Raw genomic sequence first — 22,666 nt, 5'->3', positions numbered from 1 at the left:
TTATCTGTAACCCTGATTAAGATAAATGTTTCTATCTTGGAAGGAAGCACAAGTGCCGTTTACCTATCAAATATAAGCAAAGCCCTAGTTTTGTGTTAACTTATAGAACCCATTTCTCTAGATCTATATCTATATATCCTTCCTATTTTCTTGCTAAACATGCAAAGAGGGCAAAGGAGTCTTCAGCTCTAATCATTCCACTTTCCCTGAATATTTTTTCTCTGTAGAGACATGGTTTGACTTTTGTTTTGGGTTTAAGATAATCACTGTTTTTACCTGGTCAGCTCCTCAATAACATTCTTGAAATTGTACAGTTCTTCTAAAATGCGTTGGTCCATCAGTCGCTGAGTCACCAAATCTTTATAGAAGTCAATCATCTGCTGGGAAATTTGGTCAAGCATTTGTACATATCTTTGTCTGTATGAAAACAAGGGACACAAAACATAATGCAGAAGAAAGGAGAAAGGAGCTAGGAAATGCATGTTGGAGAAAGTAATTTTGGGAAGAAAACAGTAAATAGATGTTCACAAAAGATATATGAGAAGAACAAGACAGGAAAAGAAAAGGATTTATGCCGAGTATCCCTGCCATGCTTATACAAGTGAGTCAACAATTGTGAACTGTAACTGAAGCCATAATTATTTGGGATGTGAGATAAAAATAGAGACTTGTTTTATGTAATTCTCTGGATTATAAACTCTTATGAGGATAGAAACCATGTCTAATATGTTTGTGTATTTGCAGCATCTAACAGAGTATATTACATATCTGAGATTTTGATAAATGGTTGAATTCACTAATAATATCACTTTTCTCCAGTTAAGCAAAGTATAAAAATGGCCTGTCAAAAAACAAAGACAGTAAAATATAAGGAAGTCATTTCTTTGAAAATAATCACAGATGATAGATTCCAAGTATTATAATGGAGTGGTCTTCATTTATATTAAAAAATTATCTAGGGGTTATACCTAAGCATGAGGCCCTAGAATTGTAATATATTTGATTCTGAATGGTCATGTACTTCCAACCTAATTATAATATAACTAGAACCAGGGCAAAGCATATTTTCCAGAGCATTACTAGGCTCACAGGAAGATATAGAAGTCTGAGAGTGTAAACTACAACATAAACTGTAATTGATGCCGTGTAGCAATGCTCCAAAATGTACTCATTAAAGCAATGAATGTATTATACTAATGAAAGAAGTTGTTGCTGTGGGAGGAGTGGGGGTTGTGGAGAGTGGGGTATATGGGAACTTCTTATATTTTTTAATGTAGCATTTTGTGTGATCTATGTATCTTTTTAAAAAAGATAATAAAAAAATAGTTGCCTAAAAAAAAGATGAAAAACAAAAAGAACATACAGTAAGATAAAAATGGAGTGGGTGGTAATGAGCAGTACGCAGCAAGAAAACACAAAGTCAGGGTTGCCCTGAGGAAAAATGCCACCACTGGGACCCAGAGACTAAACCCTGTGCCTAGTTTAAAGTGGGGGACCTAAGCACAGGACTACTACATGAAGCTGTAATTCCAGAAGGAAGCAAAGGCAAATCATCTTCTCTGGAAAGCATAACTGATTTAAGACCTGAGGATTATATGATTAAGATCAGTCAAATATTAACTCACAAACAAATATTGCAAAATACCCATGTAAATAAACCATCATGAATGAGACTCAAAAGAAACAACAAATAGAAGATTATGGGAAGATGGTAGAGTAGAAAGCTCTAGGAATCAATGTCTTCATAAGAACAACTATTAAACAGGTAGGAACTGTCTGAATCAACTATTTTGAAACTATGGAGTCCAGTAGAACACTGTTTAGAATCCAGTGAAGAATAAGCAGAAGTGGCTGGTAAATAATGGTAAATATTGGTAAATTGCTCTCTCCAAGGCAGCAGCACCCATGACACTCACATGATGGGCCATAGCAGGGTCTAACCCTTGGTGTAGCTTGTGGTGTCAGAAAGGACCCACAAATCCACATCCCCAAGTTCCAGGGTAGACACCAGTCAATTGCTGTTCATGGATTTTGATTGCAACTTTGGATCACTTTGGCGCTGGCTCTGAGGGTGGATATTATTCGAATCCACCCTCCACAAAGACTGTGGAGAAGATTTAAAGATGTTATGCCTCCTCAGAGTTGTGGAAGACAGTTGAAGGACTGCATTTGCTGAGCAGGTCAAGAAAGTACAGCTTTGGGAGCCATGGAAGAAGCATGTTCCCCCTCCCAGAATTTGCCCTCCAGGAAAAAACAGCTTGAGAAAACAAAAGTAGTATAAGAAATAATTGAGCTGGATGGCCTGGGACAAAGGCTCACCTGCTTTAAGTCTGAAAGGGGAACACCCTAAACAGGCAGATGGTCTATCTCCCATAAAGTAGAGAGGGCATTAAAACTCCAATAAACAGTGAAACTCCTAAGCCACTAGCAAGCACAAGCCCTGGACAAGACACAGTTCTCCTTGTACTTTACATTCACCTTGAGTAGACCTTCTGGAAAGAAGGGCTGACATTCAAGAAAATTTCAGTCATATCACCAACACACTCTTAAGCAATCAGTGGATAAAAGAAGAAACTATAAAAGAAGTATCTTGAGATGAATGAAAACAAGAACACAACATACCAAAACCTATGGGATGGAGCAAAGGCAGTACTGAGAGGAAAATTTACAGCTTACATTAAAAAAGAAGAATTTAAAAAATTAATTAAAAAAAAAGAGAGAGCTTAAATAAAAGAATTAACACCATACCCAGAGGAACTAGAAAAAGAACAGCAAACTAATCCAAAACCAAGGAGAAGTAAAGTGCAGAAATAAATGAAATAGAGAATAAACAGTAGAAAGCACAAACAAAACCAAAAGTTGGTTCTTTGAAAAGATCAATAAAATTGGCAAACCCTTAGCTATAATGACAAGGAAAAAGAGAGAGAAAAAGGAAATAAATAAAACCAGAAATGAAAGGGATACTTTATTACCAACCCCACAGAAATAAAAATGATCCTAACAAGATATGATGAACAATTGTATGCCAAAACATTTGACAAATGAGCTGAAATGGAAAGATTCCTAGAATCACACAAACAAATTACACTGACTCTAAAAGAAACAGAATAACCCAAAAGACCAATTACAAGTAAAAAGATGGAATCAGTCATCAAAAATATCCCAAAAAAGAAATGCCCAGGATAAGATGGCTTCACAGGTGATTCTTCCAAACATTGCAAGAAAACCTAATACCAATTCTGCTCAAACTCTTCCAAAAAATTAAAGACAAGGAAACACTATCAAACACATTCTATGAGGCCAGCATCCATAATACCAAATCTAAATAAAGATACTACAAGAAAAGAAAATTTACAGACCAATTTCTGTAATATAGCTGCAAAAATCCTCAACAAAGTACTTGCAAATCGAATCCACCAACACATTAAAAGAATTACACACCATGATCAAGTGGGTTTTGTCTCAGGTATGCAGGGTCATTCAACACAAGAAAAAAAGTCATGTATTATACGACTTAACAAATCAAGAGAAAAACCGCATGATTCTCTCAACTGACACTGAAATGGCATTTGACAAAATTGAGCACACTTTCTTGATAAAAACACTTTGAAAAATAGGAATAGAAGGAAAGTTCCTGAACATGATAAAAAGCATATATGAAAAACCCACAGTTACTATCATACTCAATGGTGAAATATTGAAAGCTTTCATCTAAGATTGGAAACAAGATGAGGATGTCCACTGTCACCACAGTGATTGAACATTTTGCTAGAAGTTCTAGCCAGAGCAGTTAGGCAAGAAAATGGGAATAGAGGCACCCATATTGGAAAAGGAGGAGTAAAACTTTCACTATTTGTAGATGACATGATCCTATAAATAGACTATCCTGAAAAATCTACAACAAAGCTACTAGAGCTAACGAAATCAGCAAAGTGGCAAAATACAAGCAAGATAAATACACAGAAATCATTAGTGTTTCAATACACTAGTAATGAGCAATCTGAGGAGAAAATAGGGAAAAAAATTTCTATTTACAATAATAAGTAAAAGAATCAATTATCTAGGAATACATTTAACCAAGGATATAAAGGACTTATACAAAGAAAACTACAAAGCATTGCTAAAAGAAATCGAAGACCTACATAAATGTAATGCCATTCCATGTTCACGGACTGGAAGACTAAATATTTTTAAGATGTCAATTCTACCCAAACTGATTTACATATTCAATGAAATCCCAATGAAAAAGTATATTTTGCAGAAATGAAAGAGCCAATAATCAAATTTATTTGAAAGGGTAAGGGGCCTAGCCAAAAACATTTTGAAAAAGAAGAAGTTGTAGGACGCACACTTCCTGACTTTAAAACATATTACAAAGCTACAGTGGTAAAAATTTTGATGTGGAGGCAGTGGCCATGGGAGTTGCTGAGGGCAGGGAGAGGGAAGAAGTGTGATAAGGGGGTATTTTTGGGACTTGGAGTTGTCCTGAATGATATTGCAGGGACAGATGCAGGACATTGTATCTCCTACCATAACTCTCTGAACAGGCTGGGGAGAGTGAAAACTACAATGTAAATTATAATCCCCATGATGCAGCAGTGCTTCAAAATGTATTATTCATCAAATGCAATCAATGTGCAACAAGATGAAAGAGGTTGTTGATGTGGGAGGAGTGGGGGGTGGGGGTGGGAGGGAAGTGGGGTATATGGGAACCTCTTATACTTTTAACATAACATTTTGAGTGATCTATATATCTTAAAAAAATAAAAAATAAAAAAAACTATCTTATAGCTGTATACTTATCCTTATCTTGGTGTTAATATCACAGGAAATAAATTGTATTATAATTTTCTTTTATAAAGCAGCATGGTACTGTCATGAGGATAGATATACAGACCAAAGTAATCAAATTCAGAGTTCAGAAATAGACCCTTACCTCTATGGTCAATTGATTTTTTTTTCTTTTTTGTTTTAATTTTTTTAATGTTACATTAAAAAAATATGAGGTCCCCGTATACTCCCCCACCCCCCTCCCCTCACTCCTCCCCCCATAACAACAACCTCCTCCATCATCATGAGACATTCATTGCACTTGGTGAATACATCTGAGCACCGCTGCACCTCATGGTCAATGGTCCACACCATAGCCCGCAATCACCCACAGCCCAGCCAGTGGGCCTTGGGAGGACAAAAAATATCTGGTAACTGTCCCTGCAGCACCACCCAGGACAACTCCAACCCCCAAAAATGCCCTCACATCATATCTCTTCCTCCCACTCCCTACCCTCAGCACCCACCATGGCCACTTTCTCCACACTGATGCCACATTTTCTTCGATTACTAATCACAATAGTTTCTGTATAGAATATCAGTAAGTCCACTCTAATCCATACTCTATTCCTCCATCCTATGGACCTTAGAATGGTTGTGTCCACTCCACATCTATGTCAAGAGGGGGCTTAGATTTCACATGCTGGATGCAATTCTCTTGCTTTCAGTTGTAGGCACTCTTGGCTCCCTGGTGTGGTGGTTGACCGTCTTCACCTCCATGTTAGCTGAATGGGGTAAGTCCAATAAACCAGAGTGTAGAAGTTGCAAGTCTGTTGAGGCTCAGGGCCTGGCTATCACATGGCCAGTCTACAGATTCAGGTTCCCTGGATATACACTAAACCCCAGCACCAACTACGGATCCGTTAAAAGTAACAGGAGAGGCTTGTGGACAAAGATCACATCTGAGTCTAGCTCCATCACACAGAAACACAAACTCCAAAGTAGGGCCAATTGACATGGCACTGAATTCCATCTGCCATGGTCTATTCATTTTTGACAAGGCTGCCAAGCCCATTCAACTGGGAAAGAAAAGTCCTCAACAAATGATGCTGGGAGAATTGGATATTCATATACAAAAGAATGAAAGAGGACCCATATTTCATATCATACAAAAATTAACTCAAAATGGAGCAAAGACCTAAATATAAGAACAAGCACCTTTGGGTGGGGCTTTGCGGGTTTGAAGGGGGCTGGGGCTGGGAGGATGGGTAACATTGCCCAAAAAACTGGGGGGAGGGAGGGGCAACATACTAACATAGGAGAGTGTCAGGTGTTGGTTGAGAGTAAAATGCTGAGAAAATCGTATCAAAATATAATTAGGAGGGTTACCTGTTTAGGATGCTCGGAGGGGATGGTCTGACGCGGGACTGACTCCTGGGGAATGTCTGAATGCTCATTTTGCCAGGGTGGGTTGTACCATTAGGTAGAGACCCAAGTAGTGAGAGTGGGGGTGGACCCACATCCTGGGGAGGACTAATGCCATCAAATAGAGGGAACTGTATCTCTCGAGAGAAAGGGTGGCTCCCAGGGCATTAGGGCAGTTGAGAAAGTCAGGCCCTGAACACTGTTGCAAGTATCTCTGGATGTGGCTCCTCGGGAAATGGAGTTTGGCTGTTGCTGTGGACCCCAAGGGGAGGGGAAAATGGATGTTGAATGGATGGAACCAAGGTAAATGTGGGGGTAAGAGAGGAGTTTCACGAGAGTACACAAGGATGGATATAAAACATGTAATATTACACCAAAAACATATAGAGGACGACAGACTAATAATGTAAACCATAATGTAAAACATAGGATAACTAAAAATTTAGAAAACTGTATATCCTAAAGTATGGACCACAGTGTAAGCACAGATGTCACCTTGTTTGAGAGCTATTGTCTCAGAGTCTGTACATCAGTTTAAGTAAATATGATATGAATAAGTTACAAGATTATCGCTGTGGAAGGGAAAAGGTTTTATGGTAGATGTGTGGGAGTACTGTATATTGTATATATGAATTACTGTGATCTAAGGCTCTTGTGAAGAGAAGCTCGATAATTAGGAAAAAAGAAAAGAAAAAGATAGGATGTAGAATTTTTCCAAATCAGTACGTATTCTAGATCTAACCTTTAAACTCATCGCTATATTCCATTTTACTAGTAAGGGAACCTGACATTATATTGGGCTTCACTTTTCAGGAAGTTTTGGATCACAGAGTGGTTCAACAATGGCAGCGGAGGAATACTGGTATGGGATGTTATTGACAGGCTATATATGGTTCACAGGGAGTTATCCAGGGCATATGTCCAGGGTGCATGGTAATGTTTGGATATACTCATAGTGGAAACAATTAAAAACAACAGCTGGGGGGGTACTGGTTTCTGGCCGGGGGTGCTCTATCGTGGTACCTAGGGGAGCAGCGGCAGTCCCCCAGGTGCAACGGTAAGGACCAGGAAGGAATGAGGGTCCAACAGTGAGCCCCTGATACTAATGGCTGTGCTTGTGAGCCTATACGCCTGAAATAAAAACAAGGCCTAGAGCAGCACTGTGCCTGGGAGTTTCCTCCTGACAGCCTTCATGTTACTCAAATGTGGCCAGTTTCGAAGCCAAACTCAGCATGTAAATGCAATGCATTCCCCCCAGCATGGGGCATGACACCCGGAGATGAGCCTCCCTGGCACTGAGGGATCACTACCAAATACCAGCTGATGAAGCAACTAGAAAATGACCTTGAATTAAAGGTTCAATGTGGACCAGCAGAATATCCCTGTCTACATATAATAACAGGAGTTTAAAATGGTGTTTGACCTAATGTAAGGGGGAAATGGAAAGGACAAATGAGTTTATATGGCTATGAGTCTCTAAAAAAGAGTCTGGAGGTTGTCAGAAGGATTGCCCTTATGCACACCTGAGCAGAGTCTCAGAGACAGATAAAGTAGATACAACCCCAGGTATTGGTTCTTTTGAGGGGAAAAGAGACCCACAGGTTCTATGGTCATGGCAGATGGGGTTCACTGCCATGTCAGTTGGCCCTTCTTTGGAGCTGGTGTTTCTGAGTGATGAAACTGGACTCAGATGGAATCTCTTTTCACAAGACTTTCATGCTACTTTACTGGAATTGTAGTTGGTGCTGGGGTTTAAGATATATCTAGGGGATTTGAATATCTGGACTGACAATATGATAGCCAGGCCCTGAACCTCAACAGACTTCAACTCCTACACTCTGATTTATTGGACTTACCCCACTCAGCTAATATGGAGTTGAAGAATGTCAACCACCACACCATGGAGCCTAGAGTGCCTACAACTGAAAGCAGGAGGATTGCATCCAGTATCCATGTGGAATCTAAGCCCCCTCTTGACATAGATGTGCAATGGACACAACCAATCCAAGGTCCACAGAGAAAATGTGGCATTGGTGTGGGAAAAGTGGCCATGCTGGCTGCTGGGTGCGGAGAATGGGAGGAAGAGATGAGATGTGGAGGCGTTTTCGGGACTTGGAGTTGTCCTGGGTGGTGCTTACGGACAATTACGGAACATTGTAGATCCCCCCAGGGCCCACTGGATGGAACGTGGGAGAGTATGGGCTATGATGTGGACCATTTACCATGAGGTGCAGCAATGCCCAGAGATGTACTTACCAAATGCAATGGATGTGTCATGATGATGGGAGAGAGTGTTGCTGTGGGGGGAGTGGTGGGGTGGGGGCGGTGGGGTTGAATGGGACCTCATATTTTTTTAATGTAATATTTTTAAAAAACGAATAATAATAATAAAAAAAAAGAACCAGCACCATAAAACCCTAAGAAGAAAATACAGGGAAGCACATTTAAGATCTTTGTGGTAGGTAATGGTTACTTACACTTTATACCCAAAGCACTAACAATGAAAGAAAAATTAGATAAAAATTAAAAACCTGTGCATCAAAGGACTTTGTCAAAGAAGTGAAAGGCAACCTATTCAACGAGAGAAAATATTTGGAAACCACATATCTCATGTGGGTTTAGTATCCAGAATATATAAAGAAATCCTACAATTCAACAATAAAAAAGACAAACAATCCAATTTAAAAATGGGCAAGGGACTAGAACAGACATTTCTCCAAAGAGGATATATTACACTGGTGCAAAAGGAATTAGTTTCAGACCATGAATTTTAAATCATTATAACTAGGCTCAAACACATCTTTATTAACCAAAATAGAAACCATTACAAAACATATTTTTGCCAATGAGAAATAAATTTGTTTATTCCTGTATTGTAAAAAATCCATGCTTTGGGATTTGATGAATGCATTTTCTGCATTCTGCTGGTTGTGGAAAGGTTTTCCCTGCAGAGAGTTGTCGAGATGCTTGAAGAAGTGGTAGTTGGTTGGTGAGAGGTCAGGTGAATATGGTGGATGAGGTACTTTGTAGCCCACTTAGTTCAACTTTTGAAGCATTGGTTGTGTGATGTGCGGTTGGGCATTGTCGTGGAAATGAATTGGTCCCTTTCTGTTGACCAATGTCAGCTGCAGGCACTACAGTTTTTAGTGCCTCTCCTCAATCTGCTGAGCATACTTCTCAGATGTAATGGTTTTACTGGGATTCAGAAAGCTATAGTGGATCAGACTGGCAGCAGACTACCAAACAGTGACCATGACATTTTTTTGGTGCAAGTTTGGCTTTGGAAAGTGCTTCTGACCTTCTTTTCAGTCCAACCACTAGGCTGGTTGTTGCTGGTTTTTGTATAAAATCCACTTTTCGGCACACATCACAATCTGATTGAGAAATGGTTCATAGCTGTTGCATAAAATAAGAGAGGACGACACTTCAAAATGACAATTTTTTTTTTTTATTTTTGGTCAGCTCATGAGGCACCCACTTATTGAGCTTTTTCACCTTTCCAATTTGCTTCAAATCTGAACAACCATTGAATGGTCAAAGTTGAGTTCTTAGGCAACTTCTCGTATAGTTTTAAGAGGATCAGTTTCAGTATTGCTTTCAATTGGTCATTGTCAGCTTCTGATGGCCGGCCACTATGCTCCTCATCTTCAAGGCTCTCATCTCCTTTGCAAAACTTCTTGAACCACCACTGCAAGGCACATTCATTAGCAGTTTCTGGGCCAAATGCGTTGTTGATGTTGTGAGTTGTTTCTGCTGCTTTATGACCCATTTTGAACACAAATAAGAAAATGGCTCAAATTTGTTTTTGTCTAACATCAATTCCATAGTCTAAAATAAATATAAAATGAACAGCAAGTAACAAGTCATTAGCATAAAAACAAAGTTAGAAATGCACGTGAAAATGATTTATAACATAACCACTTTATTTAAGAATATATGTCCATATCAAATGGCAAATTTCAACAATGCAAACCGCAATTACTTTTGCACCAACATATAGATACTATAAATGGTTAAAAGCACATGAAAAGATGCTTAATATCACTAGCTATGCAAATCAAAACCACAATGAGCTTTCACACTTACTAGAATGGCCACTATTAGAAAACTGAAAAATGACAAATGTTGGAGAAGATATGTAGAAATAAGAACACTCATTCATTGCTGGTGGCAATGTAAGATGGTACAGCCACTGTAGAAGACAGTTTGGCAGTTCCTCAGAAAGCTAAGTATGGAATTACCATATGATCCAGCCCTCTACTAAGTTTATTTCTGGAAGAACTAAACACAAGGACACAAAGAGATATTTGTACACTGATATTTACAGCAGCATTATTCACAATTACCAAAAGATGGAAGCAACTCAAATGTCCATCAACCAATGAATGGATAAATGAAATGTGGTATATATATATACAATGGAATATTATTCAGTTGTAAAAAGAATGAAGACCTGATGCATGTGACAACATGGATGAACCTTGAGGACATTATGTTGAATGAAATAAGCCAGACACGAAAGGACAAATATTGTATAATTTTACTACTATGAACTAATTATAAAAGAAAACTCATAGAATTAGAATCTAGAGTATAGGTTATCAGAAGATAGACTTGGATTAAAGAATGGACAGTGACGCATAACTTGTACAGAATTTCTATTTAGGCTAATGGTAAAGGTTTGGAAATGGCTGGTGATGATGGTAGCACATTACTGTGAATGTAATCATCAGCACTGAACCACATAGGTGAATGTGATTAAAAGAGGAAACTTTCGGATCTGTAGGCTACCAGAATAAAAATTAAAAGATTGAAAAAACAGATATTATGAAACCTCCTTCTGCAGCAGTGGGCCTCAGAGGAAAATGAGTGAGAAGCAGAGACACAGAAAGCTGATCGTAGAACTGAATAGAAAGCTACAGTGATATGTAAAGGGAGAGAAGGTTACAAGTGGCTGAAGCATGGTGTTAATATTTACCTGGAACTTTTATTGGGTTCTCACAACAATCCTGTAAAGTAGAGCAAACTCTGTGGATGTCAGGCTCAGGAAACAGAAGTCTTCCCCATGGAAGGTAGGTCCTTGATTGTCAAAAGAGCTCCTGCCCCTGCATCTACCAACAAAGTGCTGGCCCACTGATCACTGTGGACTCATTGAACATTTCAACATTCCACAGACCCATGATGAATGACTGTAGCAATTCTAACTTCACTGCTTATTCTCACCTACTTTGTATTCTCAACTCTGTCTTACCCTCTTTTAAATCTATCCTTGCCTCTGAAGCCCTACTTTGATCCTAGCTCTAGCACTTGAGAGTTAGTACTTTTATTGGTCTCCCTATTTTTGACTCAACTCTTCTTAAAGGATTTTGGTTTGACTTCTTGACTAGACTTCCTGACATAGGAGCCCACACCTATTTTGCCCTTTAGAACCTAACTCTTGAAACCTGTTGGAAAAGTCCTATCCATACTTGTGCTCCTTACAGGTTAAGATTGAATGTCCTGTTAGCTTCCTAGTTCTTTTGTCTTGCTTTTTTATCTCTCCATCCTGGCTTTGTTCTTAGTTGACAACTCAGACCCTAGTTGTCCCTAATTTCATTCTAAAATGGAATTTTCCAGCTCTTGCCGGTATCGCAGTTCCTTACTCCTTAGACTTTAATTTTGGTCTCTCTCTTTTTAATGGTTTTATTTGTTGTTTCTCAGCATTGCCAGATAGAGGGGACTCAGTTTTAACAAATCAGACAGTGGGCAAACAGAGCAAACTTATATTGTTTAAAAGAAATTAATATTTAGGGAGACCTAATAACTTGCCTCTGGTTCCATGATAAGTGAGCTGCAAGGTATTTAATTTGAACCCAGTATTCTAATTCTACTATTGCTTTTAGCTCTTTAGAAAGTACCATAATCAGAACAGTAAGAAGAACTATAGTATCAACAATATTTATCACCATCAATAATAATTATAATATGATTTATTGAGGAGGTACTTTTGTTCTTTCATTTACACCTCACTGCAAGCCTTTGAAACATATCTTAATATTTGGCAAAGAGTAGATAGTCAGTAAATGTCATTCGTTGATTAATGAACAAATGGACAAATGAAAACTTTCATGGTAGCAATTATCTTTACTTACAAATAAGAGAAAATAAGGCTTTTACAGATAGAAAACTAAGGCTCAGACTTTTAACAGTATCACATACCTGGATGAAGATTTGAAGCCAGATCTGACTATAAAACCTGAGTTTTTCCCCCATATCTCACAAAGCACTTTATTCCAAATCATAAAAGAATGTGATATAGGGAAGTGACTGTGGCTCAATTGAACGGGCTCCCATTTGCCATATGGGAGGCCCTGGGTTTGCGTCCCAGGGCCTCCTTGTGAAGGCAAGCTGGTCCGCGCCACGCAGAGAGCTGATGGCCCACGCTGCACGGAGAGCTGGTGCAGCAAGATGATGCAACAAAGGGAGACAAGCAGACACAGAAGAACACGCAGTGAATGAACACAGAGAGCAGACAGCAAACAAGCCACAAGGGCGGGGGGGAATAAATAAATAAAAAATAAATCTTTAAAAAAAGAAGAGTATGATATAAAACATCCAACAGAAATCACCTTAAGGAAGTTCTGAACTACTATTATTATATTTTTACTATATAAAATATAGTATTTATGCAACTAGGTTCCCTATTATCAATAGATCATAGAAGTGCATTTTTGTGACTTTCAAAAGCAGATATAAACACAATTCTATAATTCAAAAGGAAAGTAAAATACTCAAATAGCTTCTAACCTGATTTTGGATAGTAGTTCTCCTCTATCCACACAGTCCACACTGACTTGTCGAATAAGTTCATGAAATATTGTATTATAAATATTCTGTTCCTTTTTCAATACATGTAGTAGTTTGTGCATCTGGAAGAAGATAAGTAGGATAGTCAATCCTTATTAGCGTTTTACCAGTAAAAACCATGATAGGATGTGTGATGGACTGAATTGTATACCAAGTGTGGACATGCTCTTGATCTTGGTCCACATTCTGGTGGATGTGGACCCATTATAAATAATCTCTCTTCAATATGTTACTTCAATTAGAGTGTGGGCAACTGAATTACATTGGGCTTTAATTCAGATAACCGGAGTCCTTTACAAGCAGAATAAATTTCAGACAGAGAGAGAAGAGAGAAAGCCACCAGGAGAAGTCAGAAGCAGGAAGTCAACTGAACCAGGAAGAGAAAGGAGATGATGTCACCATGTGCCTTGCCATGTGAGAGAAAAGCCAAGGACCAAGGATCACCAGCAGCCAGAATGCCACAGTTGTTGAGTATGGTTTTGCTAATGCCTCCATTTTGGTCATCTCCTAAACTTAAAACCATGAGCCAATAAATTTCCAATGTTTAAGCAACCCATTATACAGTATTTATTTTAGCACCTAGGAAATTAAAAAAGGATGTACACACTCTGAATTTGAATAAATTAGAAACACCTTGATTGATTTAGTTCACTTACATTTTCCTTTATATACACATACACACACAAGTGATACATGAATTTATTTTTAAGTTACCGTACCGCATATGTGGGAAGCCAGAGCTCAACCTTTGAGACATGTATGCTCCCCTGAGCTGGGTTTTTTTGTTTGTTTGTTTGTCTGACTGTTGGTTTTTTTGTTTTTAGGAGGCACAGGGACCGAATCCAGGACCTCCATATGGGAAGCAGGTGCTAAAACCCTTGAACCACATCTGCTCCCCAGATACATGAAATTTAAAATGTATGTCACAATATCACGTCTTATGTATACCTTTCAAAAACGCAAAACTGGAATCTAATCATGAGAATACATCAGAAAAATCCAAAGGGAGGAATATTTTACCAAATAACTGGTCTGTTCTCTTCAAAATAACAAGCTCAAGAAAAACAAAGGAAAACTGAGGAATTGTTACAGATTGAAGTTGTCTAAAGGGACTAAAAGTGTTCTGTGGTCCTGGGATCCTGAAATAGATAGGAAAAATAGATCTAAATGATATTATAGGGACTATGATGGAATTTGAAATTTGGCAATTTGAATATGAACTAAAGTAGTTAATGCTAGCATAACAATGCTAAATCTCCTGATTTTGATAACTGTATTATGGATATATAAGAGAATGTCCTTGTTATTAGGAAATACACACTGAAATATTTGGTATTAAAGGGGCACAATGTCTCCACTTAATCTAAAATGGTTCTGAAAAAAACTATGCAGATATATAAACAGAGAGTAAGAAAGAGAATGATAAAAACAAATAGGGCATAATATAAATAATTGGTGAACATAGGTAAAGGTTACATCAGAGTTCCATGTATTCTTGCAACTTTTATGTTGTTTTAAATTATATTAAAATTAAATTTATAAAACAAAAATGAAAAAGAAATAGTCCTCATAAAGAAAAACCTGTATATCTTTTAAAAACATACTATTTACTTTTATTTAAAGATACTTAGATTACATAAATGTACATAAAAAATATAGTGGATTCCCATATGCCTGCCTCCCTACCCCTCCCACATTAATAACATCCTTCATTAGTGTGGTGCATTTGTTACAATGATGAACACATTTTGGAGCACTGCCACTGAGCATGGATTATAGCATATCTTGTAGTTCACATTCTCTCCTGTACAATTTTGTAGGTTATGACAAGATGTATAATGGCCTTTATCTGTCATTGCAATGTCATTCAGGACAATTCCCAAGTCCCAAAAATGAACCCCTATTACACCTGTTTATCCCTCTCCCTCCCCTCAGAACCTCCAGTGGCCATTGCCTCCACATCAATGATCCATGCTGTATAGTAATGGTCCAAAATGTACTCATCAAAATGCAATGAATGTACCACATTAATGAAAGAAGCTGTCGATGTGGGAGGAGTGGGTGGTCTGGGGAGTGGGGTATATGGGAACCTCTTAATTTTTTTTTTTTTTAAGATTTATTTATTTATTTATTTATTTATTTAATTCCCCTCCCCCGGTTGTCTGTTCTCTGTGTCTTTTTGCTGAGTCTTGTTTCTTTGTCTGCTGTTGTCGTCAGCGGCACGGGAAGTGTGGGTGGTGCCATTCGTCAGCAGGCTGGACTTTCTTTCGTGCTGGGCGGCTTCTTTCGCACTGGGCGGCTCTCCTTACCGGTGCACTCCTTGCGCGTGGGGCTTCCCTTCGTGGGGGACACCCCTGTGTGGCACAGCACTCCTTGCACGCATCAGCACTGCGCATGGGCCAGCTCCACATGGGTCAAGGAGGCCCGGGGTTTGAACCGCGGGCCTCCCATGTGGTAGACGGACGCCCTAACCACTGGGCCAAAGTCTGTTTCCTCTTATATTTTTTATTGTAACATTTTGTGTGATTTATGTATCTTGAAAAAATTTTTTTTAAGTTTTTCCATTGCTAGAATCACAGTGTCTATAGTAGAACCATAATGTAAATAAATCATTGACCAAGATTAGTAGCAATGTATCAATATTTGTACATCAATTGTAACAAGTGTACCATCCGCATGTAAAATGTTATTAATAGGGGAAAGGGGAAGAGGGTGAGAATATTGGGTATTTGGGAATGTCCTATATTCCATATGTGACTTTTCTGTAACCTAAAGCTTCTTTGAAGACAAAATGAAAAAAATAAGAAACTGGGGGAATAATAGAAGAAAATATCACGGTACATACAAGACAACAGATCTTACAGTGATGAAAGGAATACAGGAGGCGGGGCAAGATGGCATCTGAGTAAATACACTGTCGTCATCTCTCTTACAAAGGACTGGCTGTGTGGTGATGGAGCCATACCCGAGCAGGCTGTTACGGGAACCTGCAAGGTGGGAGGTGTCTGGACGTCGATCTGGAGAGACTGCAGCAGAATTGGTGTTTGCTCAAGGTAGAACTACAGGTTTCTAACACTGAACTCGGAAGCCGGAAGCTGTGGGAAGGTAAATCCCTTCCCCCTAGGGTTAAGAGCTGTGGTGTTCACTGAGAACTGCCGGTCGTGGGGCAGAGTTTCCAAGCTCCGTGCTTCTTAAATGCGTGAACCCCAAGCCTGTGTCCCCCGAACCCCCATGGCTCACGCTAAATACCCTGAGTCCACATTCCCTCAGGCCTCTGTTTCCCGAGCCCAGCACTCCCAGAAATCCAACATTGCTCTACCCCTCTGGATGCAGACTAACTCTGGAAGTGGGAGAGTTTAGGTGGAAGGTGAAGAGGGGCCAGGGAGTACAGGTTCAATTTTCTGGTCCTTCTCTTTTATTGAGTTTGGAGGAGATATTAGTTGACTTGGGGAGAGTCTAGGAATAGAGAAGAGGCAAATCTGGTGAGAGAGCCCAATTTACCTAAATGTCCTGGGATAGGAAACTTGGTCTGGGAGAAGGTGGAGTGAGAAAATTAACTAGCCCCGCCTTGTAGCACACCTAAGGGAGAGGGACAGTAGGACGTGCTTTACAGGCTTCCGATAGCATATTTAGGGTTCCCGGCAAGGGGTGGGTGTTCTCGCTCAAGAAATTAAGAGTCATTATTTTCTCAGGTGAGTTGGTTCACCAGGGACCCATCTGAATTTCCTATAGGAGCCCTCATGCAGCCTTCCTGCTGCCTTGGGAGAGAAGGAAGTGAGGAAGGGAGAAAGGGGGAAAGTCAGACTCCTAAGCAGTTTATTCAATTGCAGAGAGGATTCTTTGCCTGAGGCCTTGTCTGGTCTTTTTTGTTGGTCTGTTTTCTTGTTTTTTCTTCCTCTTTATCCCCCCCACTGCCCTTTTTTTTTTCTTTTTCTTTTTTCTCCCCTCTCTCTGCCTTTTTTTCCTTCTATCTTTCTTTCCCCCTTTTCCCCCTTTTTTCTTTCTTTTATATTAGTGCTGCAGACAACATTTCTTATTTGCTGTGCTTCCTCATCCTCAATTTTCTCATTTCTGTGTGTACTGATTTTGGCTACCAATGCTATCCCCTTTCCTTTACATTATTCTCTCCTCCATCATTTATTGTTTCTCTTACATTCCACCTCTCTCTGTTTAGCTTCCAATATTTCTGACTTTTTATCTCTAATACCTCTAATCTGTTTTCTATCATTTACTCACTCTTTATGTTATTGTCCTCTCTTTTCTTTTTCCCTCTCTCCTGACCACACTGACCTTTTAATTCATAGTATATTCCTCCCCATATTCAGTTTAATATCTCATTATAGGTACTCCACTTTTTTACGGTTATAACTATACACAGCATCCACAAGTTCTATATCCATTCTCCTAGATCTCACATGGTTCATCTGCTAACACTCAATATCAATACTACTTATTATATTTTCTTACCCCTTTTGCTTTCTCTGGACCTAATATTTTCCTTCGAGGAAACTTAGCCAACAACAAGGAAATAGAATAAGAAGAAAAAAAGTGACAAAGAGAAGACAACATGCACACAAAAACAACAACTAATTAAACCCCAAGGCTAGAATAAGAAGATAATCAACAGAATAAACCCAACAAAATAAAACAATGACCAGACAGCAAAAAAACAAAAAACAAAAAACTAGAGAGCATACTACTACTAATAATAACATGGCCAAATACAATGAACAAACTAAAAGCCAGGAAGAGAAGTGGAACATCGAACAAGTAATTAAAGCTCTCAAAACACGTATCATGGACAAATTCAATGAAGTGAAGGAAGAGATTAAGCATATTAAGATAACACATGGAGAGCATACAGAAGAAATTATGATCATGCACAAAAAGATCACAGAAATGATGGGGATCAATAGCACAATCCAAGAAATAAAATATACACTCTCAGCAAATAACAGCAGATTTGAAAAGGCAAAGGAAAGAATGAATGATGTGGAAGACAGTACATCTGAAATCAAACAGATAGTAGAATTAATCGATGAAGAGGTAGAAAAAATCCAGCAGGGACTTAGGGACTTAGAGACAATGCAAAATACACAAACATATGTATTATAGGCATTCCAGAAGGAGAAGAGAAGGGAAAGGGGACAGAAGGGATGTTGGAGGAAATAATGGCTGAAGACTTCCCAAACCTATTGAGGGAGATGCATGTACCTGTCCAGGAGGCACAATGCACCCCGAATAGCATAAATCCCAACAGGCCTACCCCAAGACATATACTTGTCAAATTAGCCAATGCACAAGACAAAGAGAAAATATTAAAAGCAGCAAGAGAAAAGAGAACCATCACATACAAGGGAGGCTCCGTAAGATTAAGTGCTGATTTCTCATCTGAAACCATGCAGGCAAGAAGGCCGTGTTATGACATAGTCAAAGTACTAAAAGAAAAGAATTTCCAATCAAGAATACTCTATCCAGCAAAGCTAGCATTCAAACATGATGGAGAGTTCAAAATATTCACAGACAAACAGAAACTTAGAGAGTATGCCAACAAGCAATCTGCCCCTCAATAAATACTAAAGGAAGTTCTGCAGGAGGAAAGAAACAAACAGGAGAGACAGAGTTGGAGGAGAGTGTAAGAACAACTAAAACTACAAAAAGAGAAAAAAAAAATCAAACAACATATGACAAACACAAATCCAAAGAAAATTGGCTAATATAAGTAATCCCTTGAAAGTAATAACGCTAAATGTCAATGGATTAAACTCATCTGTTAAGAGACAGACACAGATTGGAAGACTGGATAAGGAAATACGACCCATCTTTACATTGTCTACAAGAAACTCATCTTAGACCCAGGGATTCAAGGAGGTTGAAAGTGAATGGCTGGAAAGCAATCTTACAAACTAACAATAGCCAAAAAAGGGCAGGATTAGCTATTTTAATATCAGACAAAATAGACTTTAAATGCAAAACAATTGTGAGAGACAAAGATGGACACTACATATTAGTGAAAGGGATAATCTTTAAAGATGAAAGAATAATCATAAACATTTATGCCCCTAACAAGGGCAACTCTAAATACATGAAGCAAACACTGGAAAAACTAAGTGAAAGAATAGATGCCTCTACAATTATGGTGGGGGACTATAATACATCACTATGAACTTTGGACAGAACATCTCAAAAGAGAATCAATAAGAAACAAAATATTTGAACAGAATATTAGAGGAGCTGGATCTAATAGACATATACAGAACATTACACTCAAATAAAGCAGGATATACATTCTTCTCAAGTGCACATGAAACATTCTCCAAGATAGGCCATATACTAGGCCACAAAGAAAGTCTCAATGAATTCAGAAAGATTGAAATCATACAAAATAATTTATCTGACCACAGTGGAGTGAAGCTGGAAATCTGCAAGGGCCAGAGGCCCAGATTTCACACAAAGATATGGAAATTAAACAGCACACTCTTAGAAAAACAGTGGGTCAAGGAGGAAATCTCAAAAGAAATTAATAACTACCTTGAAACTAATGAAAATGATAACACAACACACCAAAACTTATGGGATGCAGCAAAAGCAGTACTGAGTGGGAAATTTATAGCCATAAATTCATACATCAAAAAAGAAGAGCTAATTTGAAGAACTACACACTTGGAGGAATTAGTAAAAAAAAAAAACAACAAAGTAATCCCAAAGGAAGAAGAAAGAAAGAAATAACAAAGATCAGAGCAGAACTAAATGAAATAGAAAATAAGAAAGCACTTGAAAAGATAAACAAAAACAAGAGCTGGTTCTTTGAGAAGACCAATAAAATTGACAAACCCTTAGCTAGACTAACAAAGAAAAAATGAGAGAAGGTGCAAATACACAAAATATAAAACGAGAAAGGAGTTATCACCACTGACCCCACAGAAATAAAGACTATCATAAGAGGATACTTTGAAAAACTATATTCCAACAAGAAGGACAGTTAGAGGAAATGGACAAGTTCCTACAAACACATAAGCAGCCTCTATTGATGAAAGAAGAAATCGACGATCTCAACAAACCAAGCACAAGTAAAGAGAGAGAGTCAGTCACTGAAAACCTCCCAGCTAAGAAGAGCACTGAGCTAGAAGCTTCACAGGTGAATTCTACAAAACATTCCAGAAAGAACTAACACCAATCTTGCTGAAACTCTTCCAAAAAATTGAAACAGAAGGAACATTGCCTAATTCATTCTACATTGCCAACATTACCCCAGTACCAAAGCCAAACAAAGACACCACAAGAAAGGAAAATTATAGACCAATTTCTCTAATGAACCTAGATGCAAAAATCCTTAACAAAATACTTGCTAGTCATATTCAACAACACATTAAATGAATTATACACCATGACCAAGTGGGATTCAATCTGGGTATGCAAGGATGGTTCAACATAAGAAAATTGATCAATGTAACACACCATATAAATAGACTGAAGGGAAAAAAATCACAAGATCATATCTATAGATGCATAAAAAGCATTTGACAAAATGCAGCACCCTTTCTTGATAAAAACACTGCAAAAGATCGGAATACAAGGAAATTTTCTGAACATGATAAAGGGTATATATGAAAAAGCCACAGCCAACATCATTTACAATGGTGAAGTCCTAAAATCTTTTCCTGTAAGATCAGGAACAAGACAAGGATGCCCACTATCACTCCTCCTATTTAACATTGAAGTACTTGCTCGAGCACTGAGGCAAGAACCAGATATAAAAGGGATCCAGATTGGAAAGGAAGATGTCAAAATTTCATTATTTGCAGATGACATGATCTTATACATAGAAAACCCTGAGCAGTCTATAAGAAAGCTTCTAGAACTCATAAATGAGTTCAGTACAGTCGTAGGTTATAAGATCAATCCACAAAAAACAGTAGCATTTCTGTACACCAATAATGAGCAAGCTCAGGAGGAAATCAAGAAACAAATACCATTTACAATAGCAAATAAAAAAATCAAATACCTAGGAATAAATTTAACTAAAGATGTAAAAGACTTATACACAGAAAACTACACAACACTGTTCAAGGAAATCAAAGAAGACCTAAATAAATGGAAGAATATTCCCTGTTCATGGATAGGAAGACTAAATATTATTAAGATGTCTATCCTACCAAAACTGATCTACACGTCCAATGCAATCCCAATAAAAATCAACACAGCATTCTTTAAAGAACTAGAAAAACTAGCTATGAAATTTATTTGGAAAGGAAAGAGGCCCCAAATAGGCAAAGACATATTGAAAAAGAAAAATGGAATTGGAGGAATCACATTACCTGACTTAAAAACATACTACAAAGTTACAGTATTGGCACAAGATAGACACACTGACCAAGGGAACCAAATTGAGAGTTCTGATATAGATCCTCATATATACAGTCATATAATATTTGATAAGGCCAGCAAACCCTCTCAACTGGGAGAGAATGGCCTCTTCCACAAACGGTGCCTGGAGAACTGGATATCCATATGTAAAAGAATGAAAGAGGATTACCAACTTACACCTTATACAAAAATCAACTCAAGATGGATCAAAGACCTAAATATAAGATCTAAGACCATAAAGACTTTGGAAAGCAATGCAGGGAACCATCTACAGGACCTTGTAGAAAATGCCTTCTTGAACTTCACACCCAAAGCACAAGCAGCAAAAGAACAAAGAGATAAATGGGACTTCCTCAAAATTAAAGCCCTCTCCACCTCAAAGGAGTTTCTCACGAAAGTGAAAAGAGAACCTACGCAATGGGAGAAAATATTTGGTAACCATATATCTGATAGGAGACTTATATCCTGCATATATAAAGAACTCCTATATCTTGAAAATAAAAAGACAAACAATCCATTTAAAAAATGGGAAAAAGATTTAAACAGACACTTCTCCAAAGAAGAAATACAAATGGCTAAAAAGCACATAAAAAGATGCTCCAAATCTCTAGCTATTAGGGAAAAGCAAATCAAAACTACAATGAGATACCATCTTACTCCCTTAAGATTGGCAGCTATGAAAAAAACAGAAGACTACAAGTGCTGGAGAGGATGTGGAGGAATGGGAACACTCATCCACTGCTGGTGGGAATGCAGAAGGATCCAGCCATTCTGGAGGACAGTTTGGCGGTTTCTCAAAAACTAGGTATAGATTTGCTATATGACCCAGCAATTCCACTGCTGGGTATATACCCAGTAGAACTGAAAACAAGGACACAAACCAATATATGCACACCAGTGTTCATAGCAGCATTGTTCACTATTGCCAAAAGTTGGAATCAACCTAAATGCCCATCAACAGATGAATGGATAAATAGAATGTGGTATATACATCAATGGAATACTACTCAGCTTCAAGGACAAATACACTACAAACACATGTAATAACATGGATGAATCTTGAGAACCTTATGTTGAGTGAAGCAACCCAGGCATTGAAGGACAAATATTACATGACCTCAATGATATGAAATAAGTAGACCAAGCTGCTTCAGAGAGCTAGAGACCAGATGATAGGCTTAAAGGAATTTGGGGGGGTAGAGGAAGGTTGCAAGCTGACACCTATCTGTGTGAAATCTATGATAAGCTGGAGGTAAGT

At 38.3% G+C, this 22,666-nt stretch overlaps 1 protein-coding gene across 1 annotated transcript in view; it reads right to left on the bottom strand.

Moving 5' to 3' along the window:
- The window catches only part of AXDND1 (axonemal dynein light chain domain containing 1), a 177,363-nt gene that overhangs the window by 132,740 nt on the left and 21,957 nt on the right, over positions 1 to 22,666 (bottom strand). The window contains exons 9-10 of the mRNA XM_058274806.2: positions 12,982 to 13,103; positions 277 to 417 (exon numbers count right to left, since the gene is read on the bottom strand). Coding sequence (XP_058130789.1) covers positions 277 to 417; positions 12,982 to 13,103 — 263 coding nt within the window. The remainder of the gene's footprint in view (positions 1 to 276; positions 418 to 12,981; positions 13,104 to 22,666) is intronic.

The sequence above is a fragment of the Dasypus novemcinctus genome, chromosome 13 (genome assembly GCF_030445035.2).
Source record: "Dasypus novemcinctus isolate mDasNov1 chromosome 13, mDasNov1.1.hap2, whole genome shotgun sequence".
NCBI classification, from domain to species: domain Eukaryota; kingdom Metazoa; phylum Chordata; class Mammalia; order Cingulata; family Dasypodidae; genus Dasypus; species Dasypus novemcinctus.
Note: the sequence above shows the minus strand (reverse complement) of the source record. Positions and strands in the feature narration are given on the sequence as shown.